Source organism: Hemiscyllium ocellatum, chromosome 18, assembly GCF_020745735.1.
Source record: "Hemiscyllium ocellatum isolate sHemOce1 chromosome 18, sHemOce1.pat.X.cur, whole genome shotgun sequence".
NCBI classification, from domain to species: Eukaryota; Metazoa; Chordata; class Chondrichthyes; order Orectolobiformes; family Hemiscylliidae; genus Hemiscyllium; species Hemiscyllium ocellatum.
In genome coordinates, this window is record NC_083418.1 from 40,630,679 (window position 1) to 40,656,985 (window position 26,307).

General features: G+C 39.9%; 1 protein-coding gene across 1 annotated transcript in view; it reads left to right on the forward strand.

Annotated features, from left to right (window-relative positions):
- The window catches only part of LOC132824426 (low-density lipoprotein receptor-related protein 5-like), a 207,830-nt gene that overhangs the window by 89,531 nt on the left and 91,992 nt on the right, over positions 1–26,307 (forward strand). The window contains exons 5-7 of the mRNA XM_060838902.1: positions 6,743–6,874; positions 21,444–21,840; positions 22,110–22,281. Of these exons, the coding sequence (XP_060694885.1) occupies positions 6,743–6,874; positions 21,444–21,840; positions 22,110–22,281 (701 nt within the window). The remainder of the gene's footprint in view (positions 1–6,742; positions 6,875–21,443; positions 21,841–22,109; positions 22,282–26,307) is intronic.

Consider the following 26,307-nt stretch of genomic DNA (forward strand, 5'->3'; position numbering starts at 1 on the left):
TAACCCTCTTCGCAGTCCACTACACCTCCGATTTTGGTGTCATCTGCAAACTTAATAACTGTACCTCTTATGCTTGCATCCAAATTATCGATGTAAATGACAAAAAGTAGAGGACCCAGCACCGATCTTTGTGGCACTCCACTGGTCACAGACTCCAGTCTGAAAAGCAACCCTCCACCATGACCCTCTCTCTTCTACCTTTGAACCAGTTCTGTATCCAAATGGCTACTTCTCCCTGTATTCCATGAGATCTAACCTCGCTAATCAGTCTGCCGTGGGGAACCTTGTCGAACACTTTACTGAAGTCCATTTTGATCACATGTACGGCTCTGCCTTCATCAATCCTCTTTGTTACTTCTGCTCTCTCTCTTTTGCGCTGTCTCTCTTTCGCGCTGTCTCTCTTTCGCACTCTATTTCACTTTCTCTTTTCCATTTTTCTCTCTCTATCTTTCTTTGTCTCTTTTGCGCTCACTCTCTATCTCTCTCTTTCACTCTCTTTCTCTCTCTCTCTTGCTTTCTGTCTCTCACTCTCGCTTTCTGTCTCTCACTCTCCCTTTCTGTCTCACTCCCTTTTTCTCTCTTTGTCCTTCCTTTTCTCTTTTGCTTTCTCTCTGTCTTTCTCTCTCTCTCCCTTTCGCGCTCGCTCTCTATCTCTCTCTTTTGCTCTCTTTTTATTTCTCTTTCTTTCTCTCTCTCTCTTTCACTCACTCTTTCTCTGTCTCTGCCTCTGATCCTCTCCCGGTTCTCTCTTCCCCGCGCTCTCTCCCCTGCTGTCTCCCCCACGTGCGCACGCGCTCTCTCTCTCTCTGTCTCCTCTTTTTCGCTCTCTCGCTTTCTGTCTCACCTTTTTTTTGGCTCGCTTTTGCTCCCTCTCGTGCTTTCGCTCTCGCAAACTTTCTCTCTCTATCTCTTTGTGTCTCTTTTTCACTCTTTCATACTCACTCCTTTTAGCTCTTTTTTTTCTCTTTCTCTCTCTTTGTCATTCTCTTTCACATTTTATCTTTATTTCTTTCTCTCTCTTTCGCTCGCTCTCTTTTGCTCTCTCTTTCTTGTTCTCTTTCTCTCTGTTTCACTCTATCTCTTTGGCACTCTCTTTTTCATCCCCTTTCTTTCCCACTCACACTCTCTCTCACTTTCTCTCTCTCTCTCTCTCTTTCTCTCCCCCCCCCCCCCCCCCCGTTTCATGCTGTCTTTTTGGCTTTCTTTCACTATCTCTTTTCCTCCCTCTCTTATCTTCCTCTCTCTTTCGCTCTCTCTTTCTCTCCCTTTCCTTTTCTCTCTCTCTCTTTTGCTCTCTTTCTTGCTCCCGCTCTCTTTTTTCTCTCTCTCACATTCTCTCTTTCTCTCACTCTTTCTTATTCTCATTCTCTTTCTCTCTGTCTTTTTCTCTTCTCTCTCTCTCTCTCTCTCTCTCTTTCTCTCTGTCTTTTTGTGTCTTGTTCTGTCTCTTTCGCTCCCTCTCTCTTTCTCCCTCTCTGTCTTTTTCTCTCTCTCTTTGTCTCTGTCTCTGTCTCTCTCTCTCTCTCTCACTTGCTTTTTCATTCTGCTTTCACTTTTTTTCTTTCGTTCGTTCGTTCTTTCTCTCTATTGAGCTCTTTCTCTCTGTCTCTCTCCTGCCCCTACCTCCTTCCTGCATTAGCTAATGTAGAGCAATGCCTACACCTTTACATTACAGTAATAGAACCTGATGATTGTTTCACCAGCAGTGGAGTATGTGACTGTAATGCCTTCTTTGAATTTGTGATTCAGTTATTGCGATTGTTCATTTCTTCCATGAGCTTTCTGAGTCAATTGAGTCTAACACTGGGGAATTCTTATTTTTACCATTGTACCAAGGTATGTGCAGAATGCAGCTTTAGCTGTTTATGAATCGTCCGCAGTGAGTCTTCCATGAGATGTTGATAGTTTCTTGTAAACTTTGTGTTCCAAGCCTCAGGACTGAAAGAGCAATGTTGAAGGTTGAAGTTGGAAGTCTAAGAGGGTTTGTGCACTTGAAGCTGTGTTGAAGGATGTTGGTGAGGTCCTGATGGATGGGAGAACATGTATTTTATCTGAATCACTGGACATTGCTGAGGGTTGTGACATTGTGGAACATGGATGGGGAACATTGTGTAATGGTGATATAGCTTTACTTTTGAAATACTACAAAAAGATGGTTATATATTCTCTAATTACTTGATTTAGGTCACTATCAGGCTAAAGTCTTTCTGTGAACCCAAGAGAAACATACAAATAAAAACAACCAAGCAATTGTGACACTTTTCTTGTACAGTCTTCAGTGGTTTGTTTAAGAACAATGATTGGTAAATTGATTCCCTGGCAAAACTCAGTGAAATTTGCAAGATTCACAGTGTGCCCATTAGTATCATTTTGTCTGCTCCTACAACCTGTGTACTACCCTGATTTGCCTGTTCCTGGCCAGGCCCATGTAACATTCATTGCAGTTCAGATTTAGCAGATGTGATAGATTGGAGGTTGAACACTGATTTAAAACCAAACAATGAGCACCCTTGAATTGACTTTTTACTTCAGTGTATATTTAAAGTCTTCACTGGTAAAGTAATCTCAAATTCTTCCTTTTCTACCACAGCTGGAATGCTAATAAAAAGGCTTATTATCTAAATTATAAGCATTTAAGCTTGAAAACCTCTTCTAAGTTTGGATTTTTTTTTTCCCTGTTCTGTTTCAGCCATCAGAACAGAACATGAGGCTTCAGTTTTCCCCTCCCTGAGGTGGCAAGGTGGGGAGACAATTATATGAGTTGGCCACTCTTGCCTCCTCAACAATGAAGTTCTAAGGCAGCACGGTGGCTCAGTGGTGGGTAATGTTGCCCCACAGCACCAGGGCCCCAGGTTCGTTTACAGCCTCAGGTGCCTGACTTTGTGGAGTTTGCACATTCTCCCCATGTCTGCATGGGTTTGTTCCACTTTCCTCGCACAATCCAAAGATGTGCGTGTCAGGAGGTGAATTGGCCATGCTAAATTGCCCATCGTGTTAGGTGCATTAGTCAGAGGGAAATAGGTCTGGGTGGGTTACTCTCCGGAGGGTCGGTGTGGACTGGTTGGACCAAAGGGCCTGTTTCTACACTGTAGGGAATCTAATCTAACCTAATCTAAAGTGAGAATGTTTTGCTCAATTCATCAACAATAAGTCCATATGCTGGTCAATTTAGCGGTCACCTCAAGGCATCAGCTTGTCATTTCTCCAAATATCTGCCCTTCTGTCAAACGTGAAAGGTAACTTTTTTCCCAACTGTGTAAAAAGGGCAACCTACCTGTCGCTTTTGTAAGAGGAGGTGGAAATGACTCCATTTGCCCCAACAGGATACGAGAAGCCAAATTTTGGAGAAAAGAGTGGTAGCCTCTGAAAGCCTTCCTCCCACAACCCATATGAAGCAAAGGAAAGTGACCTAACCTCTCATGGTTGGATCCCCTGAAGAGTAGGCTCTGATCACTGGTCTTAAGGACTTACCTATCCTATAACTGACTGACAGCTTCTGGGAAGCTGGGATAACATTGTTGAGGCCTACCGAAAGTCAGCTTTTAACAAGATCCTAGGTGTAGAGTACAATAAGCTCTCTTGGTGGTGGGGCCAGCAAATCTGACATTCCCACTCCCAACGTCTAGTCCTGAGAAAGAGAAAATGACAGTCTTAATATTCGATGCAACATTGCTCAGTTAGAATCTATAAACTGGATCAGACTGTGCTCAGAAACTGAAATAGCCAGTGTATTTTTTTTAAATTTCCTTTAACTAGCCAATACAATTATTTGATCTAATCAAGATTGATTTTAAGACCATAAGACACAGGAGCAGAAATTAGGCCATTTAGCCCATCAAGTCTGCTCTGCCATTCAATCATGGCTGATTAGTTTCTCAACCTCATTCTTCCGCTTTCTTCCTGTAATCCTTAATCCCCTTGACAATCAAGAACCTATCTATCTGCATCTTAAAAATACTCAATGACCCGGCCTCCACAGCCTTCTGTGGCAATGAATTCCATAGATTCACCACTCTCTGGTCTTGGAAGTTCTCCTTCGTTCCGTTCTAAAAGGGCTTCCCTTTACTCTAAGGATCCAAGTGTCTGAAACCAATGGAAACGTCTTCCCAACATCTACTCTGTCCAGGCCATTCAGTATTCTGTATGTTTCAATTAGACCCTCCCACATCCATCCTTCTAAACTCCATCGAATATAGACCCAAAGTCCTCAAACGTTCCTAAGATGTTAAGCCTTTCATTCCTAGGACTATTCCTGTGAACCTCGACTGAACCTGCTCCAGGGCTAGTACATCCTTCCTGAGATATGGGGCCCAAAACTGTGCACAATATTCCAAATGTTGCCTGACCAGAGTCTTACAGAGCCTCAGAAGTACATCCCTGCTTTTATATTCAAACCCTCTCGTACTAAATGCCATCATTGCATTTGCCTTCCTAACTACTGACTGAACCTGCTAGTTTACTTTGAGAGAATCCTGGACTAGAACTCCCAAATCTCTGCGCTTCAGATTTCTGAATCTTCTTCCCATTTAGAAAATAGTTCATGCCTCTGTTCTTTCGACTAAAGTGCATTTTCCATTAAATGCATAAAAAGCTAAAATTGTCTCTTGTAGAAGTTTTCAAATTTATCTTCAAGAGCAACAATGGAGCAAAGTGCAGGGATCATAAACTGTTCAAACTTTGCTTTGCTTGTATTTATGTTTGTATTTTCACCCTCCCCCAGCCATTTACATTCCAATATCAAAATGTGTGCATGATGGCTAGTACCGAAAGCTAATTAAAAACCAAGAATTGTGCCAAGACTCTTGCTTCCCGTGCAAATCCTAGCACGATCAACCCCAAAATTCCCCTTAATTTTGTGTAGCATAACACTTTGGTGGTGAAATTCAAATTCCTCTTATTATGAAGTAACCAGAGAACTGTCTCTAATTAATGACCTGCCAATGAAAACTAACTCTTAGGAATCGTGTATATTAATAATTCATTAATGTTCTATTAACTGAGGAAAATGCAACTCATTTTGTGTTAGATCTTGTGGACATGTTTCCTTTAAGAATGAATTTTAAATTCCCTTCAAAGCAGACTTTGTTTGTGATGTGGTGAAATTTTCAACGCCTGTAAGCTGTTGTGTACGTCAAATAAATTCTCCGTTTAAAAAAATCATACTAAGATCTTTAAGTGAACATGAATGCAATCCAAATCCACTATAGAGAAAGCCGCGTCCAAAAAAATTCCAGCGCTTCATTTCGTAATTTGGCAATTAAATTAAATTGTTCTTTGTCATGCCACATAAGTCCAATCTCTTTCATCATGCAGCCTTGAAAACTTTAAGTTTTCTGAGTCACTTGCACTCTTCCTGTTCTTAGGATATTTGAATCTTAATTAGGAAAGTATGGAATAATGGAGCAGAAAATCAAAAAATGCATACGAGTGCAAGCAACAAAGGAACTAAATTATATCTATCTAATCCCATTTTATTTGTAGGATCTGTATAGGAGAATTATATATGTTAGATGCCTATTCCATTGAAGTTGGGTGGAGGTAATATTTTGTCCTATGTTAGTTTGTTTAACAGTTTGTTGGTCTGTAAACCACATGTCTTATGGCCAGACTTCAACAGAACTTGGTTCACACTGAGGCTATGCTCCAGCAAAGAATTTGTTAATTTTTGAGGATCTAAATCCTGAATTTTATTTAAAAGTTTTGATAATATTGAAGCTAGGCAAATTGATACTTTTGTTATAATGGTATTGTTAGTTTATATAGAACATTGTTGATTGCTGTGGGCTGTCTCAACAATTGTGTGAAATTTGTCCCAGCTGTAAAAATGTAAGTAGACTTTTCAGAGCAGGTTGTTAGATCTGGATTTGTCTGAAAATTCATCAGATGGAAGCTGTGAATAAAAGTTTCAGCATTATAACTTTTTCCTTGACAGTCCTATATGTAAAAACTGCATAATTGTAATAAAACTCAGTTAACATATTGTTATGCAGATGTACACTCTACTGAGTGCCCTCTTCACTTGTCTCATCTTGTTATTACATGATTATCATGTTTCCATTTTTTTAAACTTGAATACCTAGTCTGTATCAGAATTGTATGAACTTCTTTTCACTAAATGTGATTCAACCTTTAGGCTGCAAATGTGTTTCTTGAACAAAATAATGATCTATAAAGGGAGACCAGTGAATGGAGAAGGTCACCTCAAAAAGTTTTGACTAATTAAGTGAGTCAGTTTTTATTGAGTCATGCAAAGAAGGATATTCCAAATTTGTGATGGTGTAAGTCTACCATGTTAGATAGCATAAACATTGGCCTCAATTCTCCAGATGGTGGGAGAGAGAAATTAGCAAAGATTTCCCATTACTGATCTCTAAGAAATTCAGAATGTGCATGTGTATAAACAGGATGATGTTTGGGAGGTTGTGAAAAAAAATGTTTAGCAGTCCATGTGCAGTTATTGCATTTGTTAATGAAAGAGGAGAGAGAGCCACTGAACAATGAGTAGAATGAGAAGTTTGGCTGATTGGCCTGTGGTAAGGCCATTGCAGTTTCCTTGTCACTGTCATACACCAACAAAGACTTTGTGATCAGAAAAGAGTGGGAGTCCAAAATGGATGATAATGTGATTAGTAGTCTCATTTTGTACAGGAGATATAGTTGACTCATCTTAATTTGGGTGTTATGACTGTTTGTTGAATTTCATTCCACAAATGGAAATGATATTCGTTTTTCCCCTTCTCAGTTCATATCCCATGTGATGAAAGTAATGGAGGATGCTCTCATTTATGCCTGCTTTCCCCAAAAGAACCGTTCTTCAAATGTGCCTGCCCAACTGGAGTCCAGCTGGAAAAAGATGGAAAAATTTGTAAAAAAGGTACGTGATCTGAATGTTATGACCAACTTAATTCTTGCAGTTTGGGAGAACAGTAATGAACATATTTTCACTGGTTTGCTTTATTTCTGGATGGAACTCGTCTTTGGAAATGAAATTACCTTCATCCAAGGTTTGTTTCTGACTTTATTACTTCCCACTTCCTGAGATGGTTCTCACCAAATGGCTAAATATAGGATCTAATTTCTTCAAGGGGTCATTCAGAACTATTAAATTTTCTCAAAAGCAGAGTTGCTTGAAAACTAAATGTTTTGGAATGTGTAGTGCATCTTTTAATTTTAACTGAGCAATTTTATTTGTAGAAAAACTTACCTGGACAACTTAGCTAAGTGTCACATGCTGTTGGACACCTGTGTTAACTATTTGAATATCAGTATATTCCCAGCTTAAAGTGATCCCAAATCCCAATTGATCCAGATCAACCTGAACTATCGCTGCCCAATCTGAAATTCAAATCTCTGCAGACTCTTGGTCTCGACACGGCTGGATTCAGGGGTTTGGTAATAATTTCAAACATTGTTTTAGTGAAGATTCTAGAAACAAAACAGGACTTCTATAAAATCATTTGTCCAATCCGAAGTAGTTTGTTGCCAGTGAGACTTATCATGCCAACACTTTAGTTCTGTTACTTGTTCTGATACCTTTCCTAGCACTCATTACTATTCCTATAGTAATATAATTTATTTTTTCATACCTAAAATGGACCTTCAAAATATTGATGTATTCATAACAGACATGGTTTATGAACTAAATCTATTTTGTGTCTTTCTCCAGTTTTTCTTTATTTTCAATCTTAAGTTATCCTGTCCATAGTATTTTGTAAAGTTTTCATGTTTTGATTCAATTTTAAAAACATGATATTTTCTGAGAACATTCAAATTGACACCATTGGCAATCTTGAATTTTATTGTATACATTGTTTGTGTCCTTATTATTTTTAGAAGCTTTTATTTTGCATTAATAGCTTTAATGCTGTAAATTTTGATTGAAAATGGATTCCTGTTTATGTGTGAAATACATTAACGTTATTGTTGCTGCTAAAGTATCAATAACAAAACTATCATCTGTTGGTAATCCTTGTGTAAATAAATAGTCATTGAGAAAAGCAATCACAGAAAGAATTGTTGGGCCGAAGGGCCTGTTTCCACACTGTCAGTAATCTAATCTAATAGTATCAATATCGCTGAATAAAAACATGTTTTGTCTAAGGTTTCTGTACTCAACAGGATATTTTGCAAGAATACAAATTCAAGGGGAAAACCAACATTTATACTACATGAGAGGAAAGTGCTGCTTATTAGAGGCCTTGCCATGGAGAATGCATCTATTAATTGACTGACAGTTCACAATCAGGGTTTGTTAAATTTTAAACCAGGCAGGTTGACTCCGATTGCCATGAGAAATGAGCCAGCGAATGGCTGTCATCTATTTTGTTGAGGCACAGTGCATGTACCTATTTTTTCTGACTTCTAAGAACAGAGCACTGTTTCTAACTGTTCCACACATACCATTGTTATATCGGATTTATTGGTTCTTAACAGTGTATACTGTGTAAATGGACATGAAGGTCCCATGGTTTGGCATGTAGTGTATCATGTGGAATTGGAAAGACTGGACACTTGTGGGTTGTGAGGGGAGGTGAAGTGTGGAGAGAGCGGCGGAAGCTGGGCAGAAGTGAAGTCGGAGTGCAGAGTTGGTCGGGGAGGTAAGTGATTGTTATTTAAGAATTTACCTCGACGCCAACAGTCTTTTTGCAGCAGAGAGCGGCGGGAGCTGGGCGGAAGTGAAGTCGGAGCGCAGAGCTGGTTGGGAAGGTAAGTGATTGTTATTTGAGTGGAGAAGGACTCAGTCGGCTGAACAGGTAAGCTACTTAGTGTTCTTGTTTTGCAGACTGAGTGTAGAGTTATGGCAGTGCAGGCAGTGGAATGTTCCTCCTGCAGGATGTTTGAGGTAGGGGTGACCACCGATGCTCCTGCCGACTTCACCTGCAGGAAGTGCAGCCAGCTCCAGCTCCTCACAGACTGCGTTAGGGAACTGGAGCAGGAGTTGGATGAACTGAGAATTATTCAAGAGGCTGAGAGGGTGATAGATAGAAGTTACAGGGACATAGTTACGCCAGAGAACAGAGGTACCTGGGTAATAGTTAGAGGTGGGAAGGGGAGGAAGCAGGCAATGCAGGGATCCCCTGTGGTCATTCCCCTCAACAATAAGTATACCGCTTTGGACACTGTTGGGTGGGGTGGCGGGGGGGGGAGTGGGGGTGGAGCAGCCTAGCAGGGGTAAGCTGCAGTGACCGGTTCTCTGGCACGAGGTCCGGCTCTGAGGCTCAGAAGGGAAAGGGGGAGAGGAGGAGAGCGCTAGTTATAGGAGACACTATAGTTAGAGGGACAGACAGGTGGATCTGTGGACATGGGAGAGACGTTCGGTTGGTTTGTTGCCTCCCGGGTGCCAGGGTCCGAGACGTCTCAGACCGTGTCTTCAAAATCCTTAAGGGGGAGGGTGTGCAGCCAGAAGTCGTGGTGCATATTGGCACCAATGACATAGGTAGGAAGAGGGGTGCGGAGGTCATTCAGGAGCTCAGGGAGTTAGGCTGGAAGATAAAAGCTAGGACGGACAGAGTCGTCATCTCTGGGTTGTTGCCGATGTCACGTGACAATGAGGCAAGGAATAGGGAGAGAGTGCAGTTGAACACTTGGCTGCAAGAATGGTGTAGGAGGGAGGGCTTCAGGTATTTGGACTGCATTCTGAGGTAGGTGGGACCTCTACAAGCAGGACGGGTTGCACCTGAACCAGAAGGGCACCAATATCCTGGGATGTAGGTTTGCTAGCACTCTTCGGGGAGGGGGGGTGGTGAGTTTAAACTAATTTGGCTGGGGGATGGGATCCGGACTTGTAGTCCAGCAAGTAGGTTAGCTGTTTTTCAGGATGTCCAAGAATGTAGGGAGGCTGTGAAGAAGGTAGCACTGACAGGGAATACTTGCGGACACAGAGATGGGTTCAAGTGTGTATACTTCAATGCTAGGAGTATCAGAAATAAGCTGGGTGAACTTAAAGTATGGATCGGTACTTGGGACTACGATGTTGTGGCCATCATGGAAACGTGGATAAAAGAGGGACAGGAATGGTTATTGGAGGTTCCTGGTTACAGATGTTTCAGTAAGATTAGGGAGAGTGGTAAAAAAGGTGGGGGGGGGGGTGTTGCTAATTAGAAATGGTATAATGGCTGCAGAAAGGCAGTTCGAGGGGGATCTGCCTTTGGAGGTAGTATGGGCTGAATTGAGAAATGGGAAAGGAGCAGTCACCTTGTTGGGTGTTTACTATAGGCACCCCAATAGCAGCAGAGATGTGGAGAAACAGATTGGGAAACAGATTTTGGAAAGGTGCAGAAGCCACAGGATAATAGTCATTGGCGATTTCAACTTCCCAAATATTGATTGGAAGCTCTTTAGATCAAGTAGATTGGATGGGGCAGTGTGTCCAGGAAGCTTTCCTAGCTCAGAATGTAAATTGTCCAACCAGAGGGGAGGCCATATTGGATTTGGTACTTGGTAACGAACTAGAACAAGTGATGGGCTTGTTAGTCGGTGAGCATTTTGGTGATGGTGACCACAATTCTGTGACTTTCACCTTGGTTATGGAGAGAGATAGGTGCTTGCAACAGGGTAGGTTTCACAATTGGGGAAAGGGTAAATATGATGCTCCAAGACAGACTCTGAGGAGCATAAGTTGGGAGCATGGGCTGTCAGGGGAGAATGTCGTTGAAATGTGGAACTTTTTCAAGGAGCAGATACAACGTGTCCTTGATATGTATGTACCTGTCAGGCAGGAAAGAGATGGTTGTGGGAGGGAACCTTGGTTGATGAGGAAGGTTGAATGTCTAGTAAAGAGGAAGAAGGAGGCTTACATAAGGTTGAGGAAACAAGGTTCAGACAGAGCATTGGAGGGATACAGGATAGCCAGGAGGGAGCTGAAGAAAGGGATTAGGAGAGCTAAGAGAGGGCATGAAAAATCTTTGGCGGGTAGGATCAAGGATAACCCCAAGGCCTTTTATGCGTATGTGAGAAACATGAGAATAACGGTAACGAGGGTAGGTCTGATCAAGGACAGTAGTGGGAGACTGTGTATTGTGTCAGAAGAGGTAGGAGAGGTCTTGAATGAGTACTTTTCTTCAGTATTTACAAATGAGAGGGACCGTATTGTTGAAGGGGAGAGTATGAAACGGACTGGTAAGCTAGAGGAGATGCTTGTTAGGAAGGAAGATGTGTTGGGCATTTTGAAAAACTTGAGGATAGACATGTCCCCCGGGCCTGACGGGATATTTCCTAGGATTATGTGGGAAGCAAGAGAGGAAATTGCAGAGCCGTTGGCAATGATATTTTCGTCTTGACTGACAACGGGGGTGGTACCAGGGGACTGGAGAGTGGCGAATGTTGTGCCCCTGTTCAAAAAAGGGAATAGGGATAACCCCAGGAATTACAGGCCAGTTAGTCTTACTTCGGTGGTAGGCAAAGTAATGGAAAGGGTACTGAGAGATAGGATTTATGAGTATTTGGAAAGATACTGCTTGATTAGGGACAGCCAGCACGGATTTGTGAGGGGTAGGTCTTGCCATACAAGTCTTCTTGAATTCTTTGAGGAGGTGACCAAGCATGTGGATGAGGGTAGAGCAGTGGATGTACTGTACATGGATTTGAATAAGGCATTTGCTAAGGTTCCCCATGTTAGGCTTATGCGGAAAGTCAGGAGGCATGGGATAGTGGGAAATTTGGCCAGTTGGATAGAGAACTGGCTAACCGGTCGAAGTCAGAGTGTGGTGATAGATGGTAAATATTCAGTCTGGAGCCCAAGTGGAGTTCCGCAGGGATCAGTTCTGGGTCCTCTGCTGTTTGGAATTTTTATTAATGACTTGGAAGAGGGAGTCGAAGGGTGGGTCAGTAAATTTGCAGACGACACGAAGATTGGTGGAGTTGTGGATAGTGAGGAGGCTGTTGTCGGCTGCAAAAGGACTTAAATATAATGCAGAGCTGCGCTGAGGAGTGGCAGATGGAGTTCAACCCTGTCAAGTGTGAGGTTGTGCATTTTGGAAGGACAAATAAGAATGCGGAATACAGGGTTAATGGTAGGGTTCTTAGTAAGGTGGAGGAGCAGAGGGATCTTGGGGTCTATGTTCATAGCTCTTTGAAAGTTGCCACTCAGGTGGATAGAGCTTGTAAGAAGGCCTGTGGTGTTTTAGCGTTCATTTGCAGAGGGATTGAATTCAAAAGTTGTGAGGTGATGTTGCAGCTGTATAGGATCTTGGTAAGGCCACATTTGGAGTACTGTGTGCAGTTCTGGTCACCTCATTTTAGGAAAGATGTGGAAGCTTTGGAGAGGGTGCAGAGGAGATTTACCAGGATGTTGCCTGGAATGGAGACTAGGTCGTACGAGGATAGGTTGAGAGTGCTGGGCCTTTTCTCATTGGAACGGCGAAGGATGAGGGGTGACTTGATAGAGGTTTATAAGATGGTCTGGGGAATAGGTAGAGTAGACAGTCAGAGACTTTTTCCCTGGGTACAACAGCGTGTTACAAGGGGACATAAATTTAAGGTGAAGGGTGGGAAGTATAAGGGGGATGTCAGGGGTAGGTTCTTTACCCAGAGAGTGGTGGGAGCATGGAATGCGCTGCCTGTGGGAGTGGCAGAGTCAGAATCATTGGTGACCTTTTAAGCGGCAATTGGATAAGTACATGGATTGATGCTTAAGCTAGGACAAATGTTCGGCACAACATCGTGGGCCGAAGGGCCTGTTCTGTGCTGTATTGTTCTATGTTCTATGTAGGTGTTGTAACAGCTCAAGAGCCTGTAAACCAAGCAGACCACTTGTACGAAGCCTCATAAAACCAGAATGGTCTTTTAAACAAAGTGGCAGTATCCTGGCCTAGCGTGATGGTCTCTTGGCAGTTTCGACTTGGACTTTGGCCTTGAAAACTACAGAGAGGTCTCCCATCCTCGAGGTGAAGCTAGGCACGGAATCGAGTTGCAGATGAGAGGCTAGGTGCCAGTTGGAAAGGTTGTTATTCTGAACTTCTTCTTTCTTTATTTTGCTGATTTTTTTTTCCCTAACAATTTGTAGTTAAGAATCTGCACCTAGATACCTTTGTACCGAAGATGGGACTGTAAGTGGTGACTTCTAAACTTTGCACTGTGCACCTTTGAGTACACGTGACAATAAAGCTGTTCTAATTCTAAACTGACAACCTCAGTGGACTTGTCCAAACGGTTTCTGTGCTAGTCGACTTGACTCCATCCTGCAGCTGTCCTTGCCTGCCTGTAGTAAAAATTGGATCTGACCAGGTATTTTCTCCTGAGTGAGGAAAAGTTATGTCTCGAGCTACCTCTTGCAGTAGCAAAACTCTGGCTTTGTTACCAAATAGATTTTACTAGTAGGGGAGGTGCCACGTATTTGAATCCAATTAGTTTTGTTTTGTGTGAGGAGGTGATGGCATTATCACTAGACTATAAATCTAGAGACTCAGGTCATGTCTGGGGACCTGGGTTTGAATCCCATGACAGCAGAGAGAGAAATTGAATTAATGTTCCGGGTTCAGTATGATGATTTCAGAAGAACTGGACTAAGGATGTTATGTATATTTCTCTCTCCGCAGATGCTGCCAGACCTCCTGAGTTTCTCCAACATTCTCTGTTTTTGTCCTATATTTATCTAACTAGGTATAAACCAGCATTGGTAAAAATTTGAAACCGTTCAATTGCAGGGTGTTGGAGGTACACAAAAATAGAAGGAAAACATTATTTACTCACCTTTTTCTCAAAATATGTTGTCTCACCTTCCTATAGAAAAAGAAATCTTGTAATAACAACAGTCCTTGTGTTTTAAGTTCAAAATGTTGCATGTTCCTTCAATTTATGAGTTAAATATCCTAACGAGATCAACATTGTTTGAAAACAAGCATTCCTTATGATGAATGGTGGTTGTTGAGACTCAAGTTCATTGATGCATCCACAGTCTTGAAACACTTAGCCTGCCTAATGATAAGTGCCAACATTGTGCATTCACTCTAACCTTAACAGCTTCCTGGCATATTAGTTGTAAGTTAAAACTAAATCACAGATTGTAAAATAAACAACCCCTTCTCAATGCATGTGTCACATTAGGTCCAAGCATAGCACAAATAAATGCTGGAAATTAGTTCCATTCAGTCAGTAAGTATTACAATGTTGACTTTTTATCCTGCATTTAAATGACAGGAGGGAATAGCTTTGGAACCATGTTGTTCACAGCCTATTTCATTACACAGTTAAATGAGTGGAAAGGACAAGAGTTCCCAGCGGTGTTGACTGAGAATTTGGATGAAACAATGCCACATTGTACTAATCTGATTAACAGATAGACAAATGGGGCAGGAATAGCAAAGAGTTCTGGCAGTGCTTGGGAGGACTGAGACTGCGCTTTACATTTGTTTGCATTAGGATGATAAATTGGCACATTTGTTACTATATTATAAACTGTTTTGTCACCTGTCAAATGTGAAGTGATGCAGAGGAAGATAAAAAAAATCTTTGTCAACACGTGAGAAGTTCTCCTGTTTTTCTTGTCAATCTTGATGGAAATTTTACAAATGTAATTTAACAGCCATTTCAGCATTTCTCTGGAGCATGACTATTAATAAGGCAGCCTCAATCAATAATTTTTTAAAAAATAATTAAAATAAAGTGGGCAGCTTGCATTGCTCACATTTAACTGTCCAATCTATCAAGTTAAATTTACTCCAAAAAGCAATCAAGTAAAAAACAAAAAGTGAAAACTATGTCACTTTGACAATTCCAAAAAGATTTGTTATCTTGAATATTATCCTTCACTGCATTTGAAATAATATTTTTCTGTTGTTCAAGTATCTCTTTATTTTCCTCTCCGTTTTAAATGTGGATAATTATCTAAGGAATCTTATGTTTTGAAAATATAAAATTATTTTGTTAATTATCTAAAAATGTAAATTGTTGTTTGTGTATATTCATGTTCTAATACATTTAAAGATTAAAGACTTCAGAAAATATTTGGGTTATTTTTCCGTTGGTGCCATATAACCTGACATTGACTTGTGTTGGTGCTAAAACCTTGAATTCAGTTTGAAGATGTTGCAGTACTTCAGTTTCTGTAATGAGCACTCCCATGCCATTGCATGAAAATGTGTTGAGGACCTTACTTTATTTGATCTATTGGAGAATTAAACAACAAACTAAAGGTCTCAGTTGGTTCCAAACACTCAGCAATACATTTTAAGTTCTGCTTTTAGCCTATATTAAAATACATTTCTAATTTTTTAATTAACTTTACAAACTATAAACTTTGCTGTTCATGCCTGAACTTTTATGTTATATGCAAGAATTTTGATCCATGGTTTGTTCAAACAAATCATTTTGAAAATGTTGACTTTCTGTTCCTGTATGAAGATTGTACTTTAGTTTGAAGCAATTTTATTAGTAGCTTAAATTGTAGCTTCTTGTAGATTTTCACCTTAATAATCCCTTTATTTAGACAGCATGCAAAACATTCTAGATTATACTTCAATATGAACCATTAAGGTATTTTAAAGATTAAGTAAAAGGAATTTAGTTTCAGTTATTTTTCCTCTGTCCTCACTTCTATCACTCCAATTCATTCAACACCAGTTTCCCTTTCCACAATTATATTGCCATAAAGCAGTCAAGATGGTGAAAATACTCTTCTATGTAGAACATCGAACAGTATAGCACAGGAACAGGCTCTTCTGCTCACAATGGTGTGCTGAACATCATGCAAAAACATACTAACCCTTCTGCATGCCCATGCTCCACATCTCTCCATTCCTTGCTTATTCGTGTGCCTATTTAAAAGCCCCTTAAATGGTCCTATCATATTTGCCTTCCCCACTACTCCTAGCAGTGTGTTCCACGCACCTACCACTATGTTTTAAAAATTAAACTTTCCCCTCTTACCTTAAATGCATGCCCACCAATATTAGACATTTCAACTACAATGTTTTGACAAGCTAGAAAATGAGCTGCTTTTACTAGCCTTTGATTAAAAATTGCAGTCAAAATGCCTTCTGCAGTCTAAATGATTAAAACATTTGTGCTGTGCCTGACATTTTCTGACTATATGTAGCCAGTTGTTTTCCCAGAAAACCTGTAGTAATCTCTTCATATGAAATTATATAACTCATCAATGTAACCTTAAAACAAATGACTTTTTATGTCAAGTTCTTTTGATAGAAATGTATAGAGATAGAATGCACAAAGGCTGTGATGTAATTTCTGAATTCAGATTATAAATAAAATCTTTTTCTAGTTAGATCACATTGAAAATCCACAACTGCCTGGCTTTATCTTTGTGATGTCTGTCACTGCTCTCCCTTGGAACGTTCAATCTCTTAACACTGTCCTAAAATTATTCACTTGTTTCTTGTTATTGTCTAAACAAATAATGTTTAGGATTATATACTTTAAAAAAAATCTGTATCTTACTGTATTTCACATTTTAACTAATACTGTATAGTTCACTTGGAGAAAACCCAAGATTAGTTGCAGCCATGTCCTTTAGTGGCAGTGAAAATTATCTGATCATTTCATTGCTGTTCATGTGGCTTGTTGAGCATCTATTGGCTGCTTTGTTTCCCAGCACTGCAGCGGTAACTATATTTTATCTAAGAATTGTGTTGGCTTTGAAAATGATTTGGTACATCTTGAGATTTTGAAAGATGCTTGTTAATTTTTACAATGAAAGCATGCATTGTGGGCGGCACGATGGCTCAGTGGTTAGCACTGCTGCCTCACAGCACCAGGTTCCCAAGTTCGATTCCAGCCTTGGGCGACTGTCTATGTGGAGTTTGCACATTTTCCCTGTGTCTGCGAGAGTTTCCTCCGGGTGCTCCAGTTTCCTCCAACAGTCCAAAGATGTGCGGGTCAAGTGAATTGGCCATGTTAAATTGCCCCATTGTGTTAGGTGCATTAGTCAGAGGGAAATGGGTCTGGGTTGGTTACTCTTCGGAGGGTCGGTGTGGACTGGTTGAGCCAAAGGGCCTGTGTCCACACTGTAGGGGATCTAATCTAAAAAATGGCGCTTTTAAAACCAGTTAATAGTAAAAACATGGGTGAATTATTACTGTTTTTCATCAGTGAGTCCATTGCATTACCATCGAATGTATATGTTCTTGTGTTTTGCAATTTTTCAAAATCCCCTCAATGCCTCCAGCTAGCTAGTAGAGCATTCAACTGAAAAAATGTTGCCAGAAAAAGTCACTTTTATCTTTTTCCAACAGAATAAATAATTGTCAAGATGAAAGAATGCTAGACTTGAGTATGGAGAATGTATGATCAAACTGATGTGTGAAATGTCCAGGCACAAAATATTGCAGATTTAAAATAGGTACTTTAGTCCTGATAAAACCATTTGATCAAATGTTATTTTTTTGAAATGATACATTCAAATAAAACTTTTTGATAGTTGAGCTTCATTTATGAAAGGAGTCTCAGTATGTTTTTAAAAAAGACAGATAAACAATGTCAATCTGACAAAATTACAATCTGTTCAATAAGCTTTTGAAAAATGTATCAAAAACCATGGCCTAAATTGTTCCAAAAATTGTCAATAAATATTAATTTTGGGAATTTCATACAGGGTTTCTCTCTGAGCCCTGAGTTATCTCTCCACGACTCACTTAATTAAAGATGTAACATGTCACTGTGTGCTGCTCTTGTATTATCTTGCTCACAAAAAGGACCTTCCAAGTGTCCCTCCATATTAAGAAGGCCATTATTAAAGCCCAGCCCAGTGCACTAGGTCAAGCAGTGTCAGCCAGGAATTGTCCTTTACAATAGATGTCCTGGGAGCAAAACAAATGTGAATAGCTTCAAAATGCATGCAGATGGCATAAGTGATACTTCATTATAAATATGTTGGCATTTTTAATCGTTACCTGTCTGACTGTCCCTGTAGCTGCCATTACAAGAATAGCTATCTGGCCATTTCCCCCAGCGTCCATCGCAACATACCATCTTGTCATTGTTCAAAGTGGGAGTATCACATGTTGTGAAACCCTCACAGTTGTTAATGATAACTTTTATTGAACAGTAGGAAAAGTGAAGAAAGAGCAGACAAAATAAAGCTGCATTCGCTTCTGGGACTAAACTAGAGCTCCTTGCCTTTTGAGCAACAACTGATTTATAGTTCATGAATGTTCCATTCACCTAACTCGGATGTATTGCAACTAAAACAGAAATTGCTGAAGAATCTCAGCAGGTCTGACAGCATCTGTGGGAAGAAAGCAGAGTTAACAATTCATGTCTGGTGACTCTTCATCAGAACAATTGAAACTGTCAACGAAGTCCTGTCTTGCTTATTGTGCCCTTTGCTGTACTGCTCTATGATGATGACGATGATGGGGGTAGAAGACTGAAGACTGTAACTGTTCTCTTAGCTTTGTTCAGTTCATCACATTTTGTCTTTGCCTGCTCCAGTTTTGTAGGGCACAGCATGCAAGGATTCTGTGGCACACTCTGTCTGCACTGTACTGCAAGAACATTTCCAGCCCCCCCCATCCCCCAAAACCCCAAAATATCCTGAAACCAATCCAACCACCAGGACCTCATCTTCAAGAGGTCTATTGTCTGCTCCACAGTAGCCCTGATAGAGAATGAGCCTTGACAGCATTGTACCTACTCTCGGTGCCAGTCTGGGGGTTGTGTAACAGAGCTATTCATACATGGTTGCTGAGGTTAGTCTTTGTTTCCAAGTGACCATCCTTGTCAGGCATCCACCCTTCAAATGAAGTGGTTCTCAAGAATCTAGGTATCATGACCTTTCTCAGGCTACCTGGCATAGATATCCAAGATGTGGTAGCCATGATCTCAAATGACTTTACATATTGATCAAATGGAGCACTTTACTATTGATGAAGTCGTATTTATTAGGTGCTTGTAATATGACGTGTGTAAAGTCTATAGCACCCTGCACCTGGGTGGAGCCAGCTGTATTAGCAAGCTGTATGGTCCAGGCGACAGGACTGACTTCTTCACAGAGGAAGTGCAATGTGGTAGTGTGATCTTGCACATATTGCATCTTGACAATTTTAATACATTTTGAGCCTGAAATCTCTCACCGCCTCAGTGGAACCTTGCTATTCATAAGCATTATTGTTGAATTAGGTGTAATGATCAAATGTAGTAGTTCCAAAATTAGTGATATAAGACTCCTCCATTCTGAAGACCTCTTAGAGGTAGCACTGAGGATGGCAAGGGAACACAATGTACTCCAGGGGGCTTTGTGTTCCGGACTTCAGGTGTGGCTTGACAGCACCACCACTGACCCAGATAACTGAGGCCTCGAGGAGACAACTGCTAGACTGAGTCTACAGCATATGGTGAGGAAGCACCAAGAGCAAAAAACATACTTCTCATCAGTCTACCAGTTGCAGATGTACCTGTCCACAACCGTGTTGGGAAGAGTGACCACTTCACAGTGCTTGTGGAGCTGAAGTCCATCTTAACCTTTCAGATGCCTCTATAGTGTTGCATGGCAGTATGGCTGTGCTACATGGGACATCCATGAGGCATGTGAGCCATCAGCAGCAGCAGAATTAGACTTAAATGTGATCTCGTATAACTTCAAGGTCCCACAAATCCTCAATTGCACCGTCATCGTCAGACCAGGGGATCACCCATGGTTCAATAAGAGTATAGATGGACAAGTCAGTACCAGTACCAGACATACCTAAATATGAGATGTCCATTGTGTCATCAACATGGATTACTTGCGTGCCCAACTGTATAAGCAGCAAGTGTTACACAGAGCTAACCAATTTGACAACCAAAGTATCATATTTGAACTATGCACTCCTGGCACATCCAGTCGTGATTGTGGTGGATAGCTAAACAACATACTGGAGATGGAGGTACCTTAAATATCTTGTAAATGATTGGAGAGCTGAGTACATCAGTGCAAAAGATAAGGCTGACGCATTCACATAATCTCTGGCCAGAAGTACCAAATGGAAGATCCATCTTGTCCTCTTCCTGAAGTCCACAGCATTACAGATGCCAGTTTTCAACCAATTCAATTCACTCCACATGATCTCTAGAAACAGCTGGAGGCAGTGGATACTGCAAAGTCTTTGGGTCCTGACAATATGCCAGCAATAATGCTGAAGACACGTGTTCCAGAACTTACCACACTCCTAGCCAAGCTGTTTCAATACAGCTATTGCGCTGGCATCTGCCTGGCAGTATGGAAAATTGTCCAGGTTTGTCCTGAGCCTTCAAATAACAAATCTAACCTAGTCAATTACTACCATATCACGATACTCTTGATCATTAATAAAGTGATGGAAAGGGTTATGAACAGTGCTATCAAGCAGCACTTGCTGAGCAATAACTCAAAATTCCATCACTGCCATTCAGTTTCTGACCTTATTAGCCTTCGTTCAAACATGAACAAAAGAGCTGAATTCTGGAGGTGAGGTGAGATGAGAGTGACTTCCCTTAACAGTAGCTGTGATGTGTATCATCTATAACATGCACTGCAGAAATTCCTCTAGTCTCCTTACACAGTACATTCCAAACCCATGACCACTACCAGCAGTTACATTGGACCACCACCATCTGTAAGTCCCAATCCAAGCCTGGTTTGGAAATATATCATTGTTCCTTCAGTAGTGTTGGGTCAAAATTCTGAATCTTCCTCTCTCTAACAGCATTGTGAGTGTACCACATGGACTTCAGAGTTTCAAGGAAACAGTTGACCACCACCTTCTCAACAGCAGTTAGGGAAGGGCAATAAATGTTGGCCCAGCCAACACTCTCCACATTCCTGAATGAATTAAAAAAGACTGGATGGCAGGATTGCTCTGTAAGGAGAGATTAAGGAGACTGTGCTCCAAAGGTTAGTAGAAGGAGAGATGATGCAATTGAAATGTAAAAATTCCTACAAGACACCAGAGTAGATGCAGAAAAGATGTTTCACCTGGGGTAGGAAATGTTTAGAATTCTCCACTGCAGCAGGCTGTGTAAACTGTCTTTTAGTATATTCAAAACAGTTGCATAGATTTCTAGATGTTAATGGCATTAAAAAAGAGGATACTTAGAAAAATGGCATTGAGTAAACGTTGTGTCTTTATTTAGTTGAATAGCAAAGCAGATTTCATATTTCATGGAAGCTGGGCGAGAAGAATAAAAAGGGAAAAACTGGGATATGATGGATGGGAAAAGTAATTAAACAATAAAATTAAAGGAAGCTGCAAGATAAAAAGAGGGAATGCAACAAGTGAAGCTGCTAAAGGTGTGTCAAGTGGAGTTGGAAATGGCCATGGCAGAATTAGCTATTAATATTTTCTGTTAATTGTAGAATGTGCAGCTGCTGTTTCAAACATTTGGGGGCAGCGATCATGATCTGGAATTGTTGAAGCTCCAGGATTGAGTCTTGGAGGCTGTATATGTCTATCAGGTCCTTTTAACCTGCTTACTTAAGTGATAAGTGTTTAAAGGCAATCCTAGAATTAATGTTTGTTCTGCCCTTCCATTAGGTGCTGAAGAGGTCTTGCTGCTTGCCAGAAGAACAGACTTACGACTCATCTCCTTAGACATGCCAGATTTCACAGATATTATTCTTCAGCTTGATGATATTCGACATACAATAGCAATAGACTACGATCCAGTGGAGGGATATATTTACTGGACGGATGATGAAGTTAGAGCTATTCGTCGTGCATTACTGGATGGCTCAGGGGCCCAGACATTGGTAACTACAGAAATTAACCACCCAGATGGAATAGCTGTTGATTGGATAGCAAGAAATCTTTACTGGACTGATACAGGAACTGACCGCATTGAAGTGACCAGACTTAATGGAACATCTAGAAAAATACTGATAGCAGAAGGTCTCGATGAACCTCGAGCTATTGTCCTTAATCCAGTGACTGGGTAGGTGTGCAAAGGTTTTTAGGGTAATCACTATTTAAATATAATTTAAATATTATATCAGAATAAAAAAACATGATTTTTGCATGCAGCGTTTTAAAGTATACAAGTGTAAAATTGTTTTGCTGTTTTTGAATGCCAACTATTGCGAAGTTGATCCATTGACAAAAATGCACCATCAGAATGTCTGGATCATTATTGTAAAGAAAGCAGTAATTTGTGTTTCTTTAGTTTACTTCACAAAATAATTAATTTTATCAATACTTTTGCAGCTACATGTACTGGACAGATTGGGGTGAAAACCCGAAGATGGAACGTGCAAACCTTGATGGCTCTGACCGAATAATTTTAGTAAATACCTCTCTGGGTTGGCCCAATGGCTTGGCATTGGACTATGCTGAAGGCAAACTTTACTGGGGTGATGCCAAAACAGACAAAATTGAAGTAAGTTTTGAAAGGAAACTTGAGCTGGTAATAAGATGCTATTGGAATAAAGTAACACAAGGCATTTGATATACATTTTGGAGCCCTAAATGAAGCAGTGGCGTGCTATATTGTATTTAATGTCAGGAACTATTTTCCATTCAGCTGGCAAGGGTATCCTGGTATCATTAAAAATGAGCTGCAGAGGTAGGGGCACCAGCTCCACAGGTGAGAATGGTACAGAAAGTGAAGATGTCTTAATAAATAAGAAATATCACACTCTAAATGTAATTTAAACTGTTAATTAGTTTTTAAAGCATATTGTTGAGGACAATTAGCGTACTTTTTTCTAGTATTGTTTTCATGGATTATATCATCTACACAATTCAATTTGACCTGCCACAGTGAGAGTAACATTGCTGTTGTTGGCAGAATGTCAATTGTGATATTGTCTTTTTCAGATATCATCTTCTTTCAGAATTGTTCATTCTAATTATTGGATACTTCTTCGATACTTTAGTGCAAAAATATATTGCAAGTTAATTAGACTGTAAGGTCTAACAATATAATACTAGGGGAATGAAAAGTAATCATTTGATTTACTTTGCACGTTTACACCTGTTTCAGAATATAATCTCACCATCCTTGACTGGTTTCTACCTCCCATTCTTATGTTATTTATTGTATGAAGGATTTTAATTCCTTTATGACAACTGTGTGTGCAGTTCTTAAAGTTATTTGGTTTTGGAATTTGAGTGTTGCTGAGCAGCCATCATTTATTGTTCAAACCTAGTTGTTGTTGAGAAAGTGATAGTGAATCATGTTTTAATTTTTAATGTTTTAATTCAACATAGTGTAGATACACCCTAGTTGCTATTAAGGAGAAGGTTCCAGAATTTTAACCCAGTGACAGTAAAGGAATGATGAAATAATACTAAGCCAAGAAATTCTCTGACTTGGAGGGTAACTGATAACTGTTGGTGTTTCCACTGCTGTTCCTTTTCTTCTACATATGGAGATTGCAGTATTTAGAAGATGCCTTAAACTGTTAATTAGTATTTGACACATGTTGTTGAGGACAATTATGATGGATTGGGTGCCATACCAATGAGCTACTTTGTCTTAAATGGGGCTGTGCTTCTTTAGTTCTAATGACAGCACAAATCTTGTTTTGTGTCTTGTAGAAATTGATAGGTTTTGGGAGTAAGGAAATGAGTTACTCACCGCAGACTTCCCAGCCTCTGAACATATCCTCCACTCATAGTATTTCTGTGGCTTATCAAGGTGACTCCAAGATATTGATAGTGGGGGCATTCAGCAATATAAATGCTACTAGACATCAAGAGGAAGTGATTAGATTCTCTCTCATTGCACATGGATACTGCTTGGTAAATCTGTAGCATAAGTTTTATTTGGTGATTACAAACCTCCATCCATAAGATAGTAATATTTGTGCTATTAAATAAAATTAGTTGCATTAAAACATGATTGGGCCCAATAAATCCATTGTTTTTGCATTAGATTGATCCTGTTCGGCATACCATATAGCCGCCTTCCTTCATTTTCTGTCAAATCCATTTAGGTATCTGCTTAGTGACCTTCCTGGCTAAGCTGTTACACAGGTGGATAAACCGTGTTTCATTTACTCTTATTCCTAATTTTTCAACTATGCATATGTTCCTGCCAATTGTAAGCACCTCATTTGACATTTTTCACTTTAGCAATCTTTCCTGTCAGTTTTAGTGATTGATCTACCTTAAGTTGAGGGTCTTTCTACCAATTAATATGGTGTACCACTGTTTTGTTTAACATATCTCTTGCTTAGAGTTCCATATTTCCAAGCTATTTTGTGTATATTCTCAAAATTATATCTTTCATTTAATGGCCAATTTACCAAATGCATGGCTATGGAGTATGTCGTATTTATTTCCTACATGGACAGTATCAAAAATGAAGAAATTATGAAAGTTAAGTTTGTGGAAACTGGAGTTTAAGGTTAGATTTTACTACCCTAGTTTAGAGAAAACTGTTTCCAGATTCACATTATATTTGTCCTTTTGCTATTCTGTAGATTTGAGGCGAGTGTTATGTGGAATTTATTTATTGACAAATATGAGATGATCCATATTATCTGAACATTGTAGTTAAGATAAACTTGTACCTATTGCAGAGTATCAGCATTTATTGCATTCTGTTTCTTCTGTCTTGTATGGAGCCATTAAGACAAAAAAAAAGAAAATAGTGACTGTTAAATCATTATCTTAAGTTTTATGCCTCAACTAGAAAATATCTTGACAGGAACGTTGAACTGTGCAAACATAGAAAAGAGCAGAAGAACTCAGTGATCAAACCCCAGCCCCCAATCCAGCAAACTCGCATGGTGCACAGCTGGCATAATTGGGCACCACACAATCTAAGAAAATATTTTTTATGGTTTTGTGGTACTTCTGTCCTGTATAACCGAATCATGTGGCATGCTTAACCTCTTAAAATTCTACATGCATTTCATCCATGTAATTTAATTTGGGAGGGAGGGAGGAATGTTGACAGCTGTAGTGACTTGTATAGGTTTTCAGTCTTTGTGACTTCACTGGTGGCACTTCCTTCAAATGTTACTTGACAAATTGTTTCAATATATATTTAATATATTAAAGCTGTTGGAAGAATTTGCTGTGAATTGAAGATTTAAATGTAGGGCTATGTAGCAGGCAAGAGTATGTGTGAAATTTCATACAGCAAAACCAGCACTTACTTCTCTGCTGGCAGAAAGCTTTCCATCTGTGCTGTTCAGTTGCAGCACAAAGAAGCCAGTCACTTCATTAAAATCTTGCATTCTGAAGAAGCCATTTGGCACAGCTTGTCAAACCTTTCGTGACACCAGACTATATAGGGCTTTCCCTCAAGCTTTGGCACCCTGTGGTAACATTGTTTGCAACTAAAAAAACTTCTGAATTGGCAGAGATTGAAAAAAAAATGTGATAAATGAAAGTATATTTAAATTTTGCATGCTTTCAGCAAGTTGAATGATTTACAAGATGAGCAAAATAGAGCTTCTGTGCAGTAGATATTTTTAAAGCAGATTTGCATTTGTTTTACACGGATTAAGGTACAGAAGCAGGGATAAAGAAAATGTTGTATCCTGGCTGACTCTGTATAACTAATTACTAGCAAAACATTTTTCCCTTGTAATAAGTTTAATTGTTGCTTAATAATAATGCAAGGAGTAGACAAAAGAAAAAGTGTACAGCATCATGTAATGTCTTCCTTTTGTTCTTATTTACTTGCATCATCTGCAACCTTTAAGAAAAGGAAACAAAAACTTCAGCTGTCTCTGAAATACCTAATGAGTTATCTTATATTGCAAAAAGCACAGTATTAGCCACTGCTAGACTGATTCCTGTGCAGACTACCTTGTTTAAAGTCCTTTCACCTAGAGCATTTCATGGTGATCAGGTCAAAACCAATAAAGTCACAGGGAGTTTGTAGAAAACAATTGTTTGATTAGCCACTGCAAATGAATTTATTCAGGAATTAACTAGAGTAGATGAGTGTTATTCATCATTCTTTGGAATTGCATTTCCACATCAAAACCGACATCAGGTCTTTGTTCAATGGAAATAAGTTACTCAGGTTTAATGAACAGTCAAGTCTCTGGTTCGATTCATAGCCTTCACCTAAGATAATTTACTTTGACCAAGAAGACAGGAGCAAGATTAGTAAGGGAGTAGCTAATCAACCAGAGTTCCACCTGCATTTGAAGATTATCCACTGCTGAGCATAGATAAATTTCAAATGACGGCAGAGTTGAACCTAGTGGTGTTCTTCTGTGATGGCGTTATACCAAGACTTAGTTATAGAGTCATAGAGATGTACAGCACGGAAACAGACCCTTCGGTCCAACTCGTCCATGCCAACCCAATCTAGTCCCACCTGCCAGCACCTGGCCCATATCCATCCAAATCCTTCCTACTCATATATCCATCCAGATGCTTTTTAAGTATTGCCTAGGATTTGTTTGTCATTTTGAGAGGGGAGCAGAGAGATCTT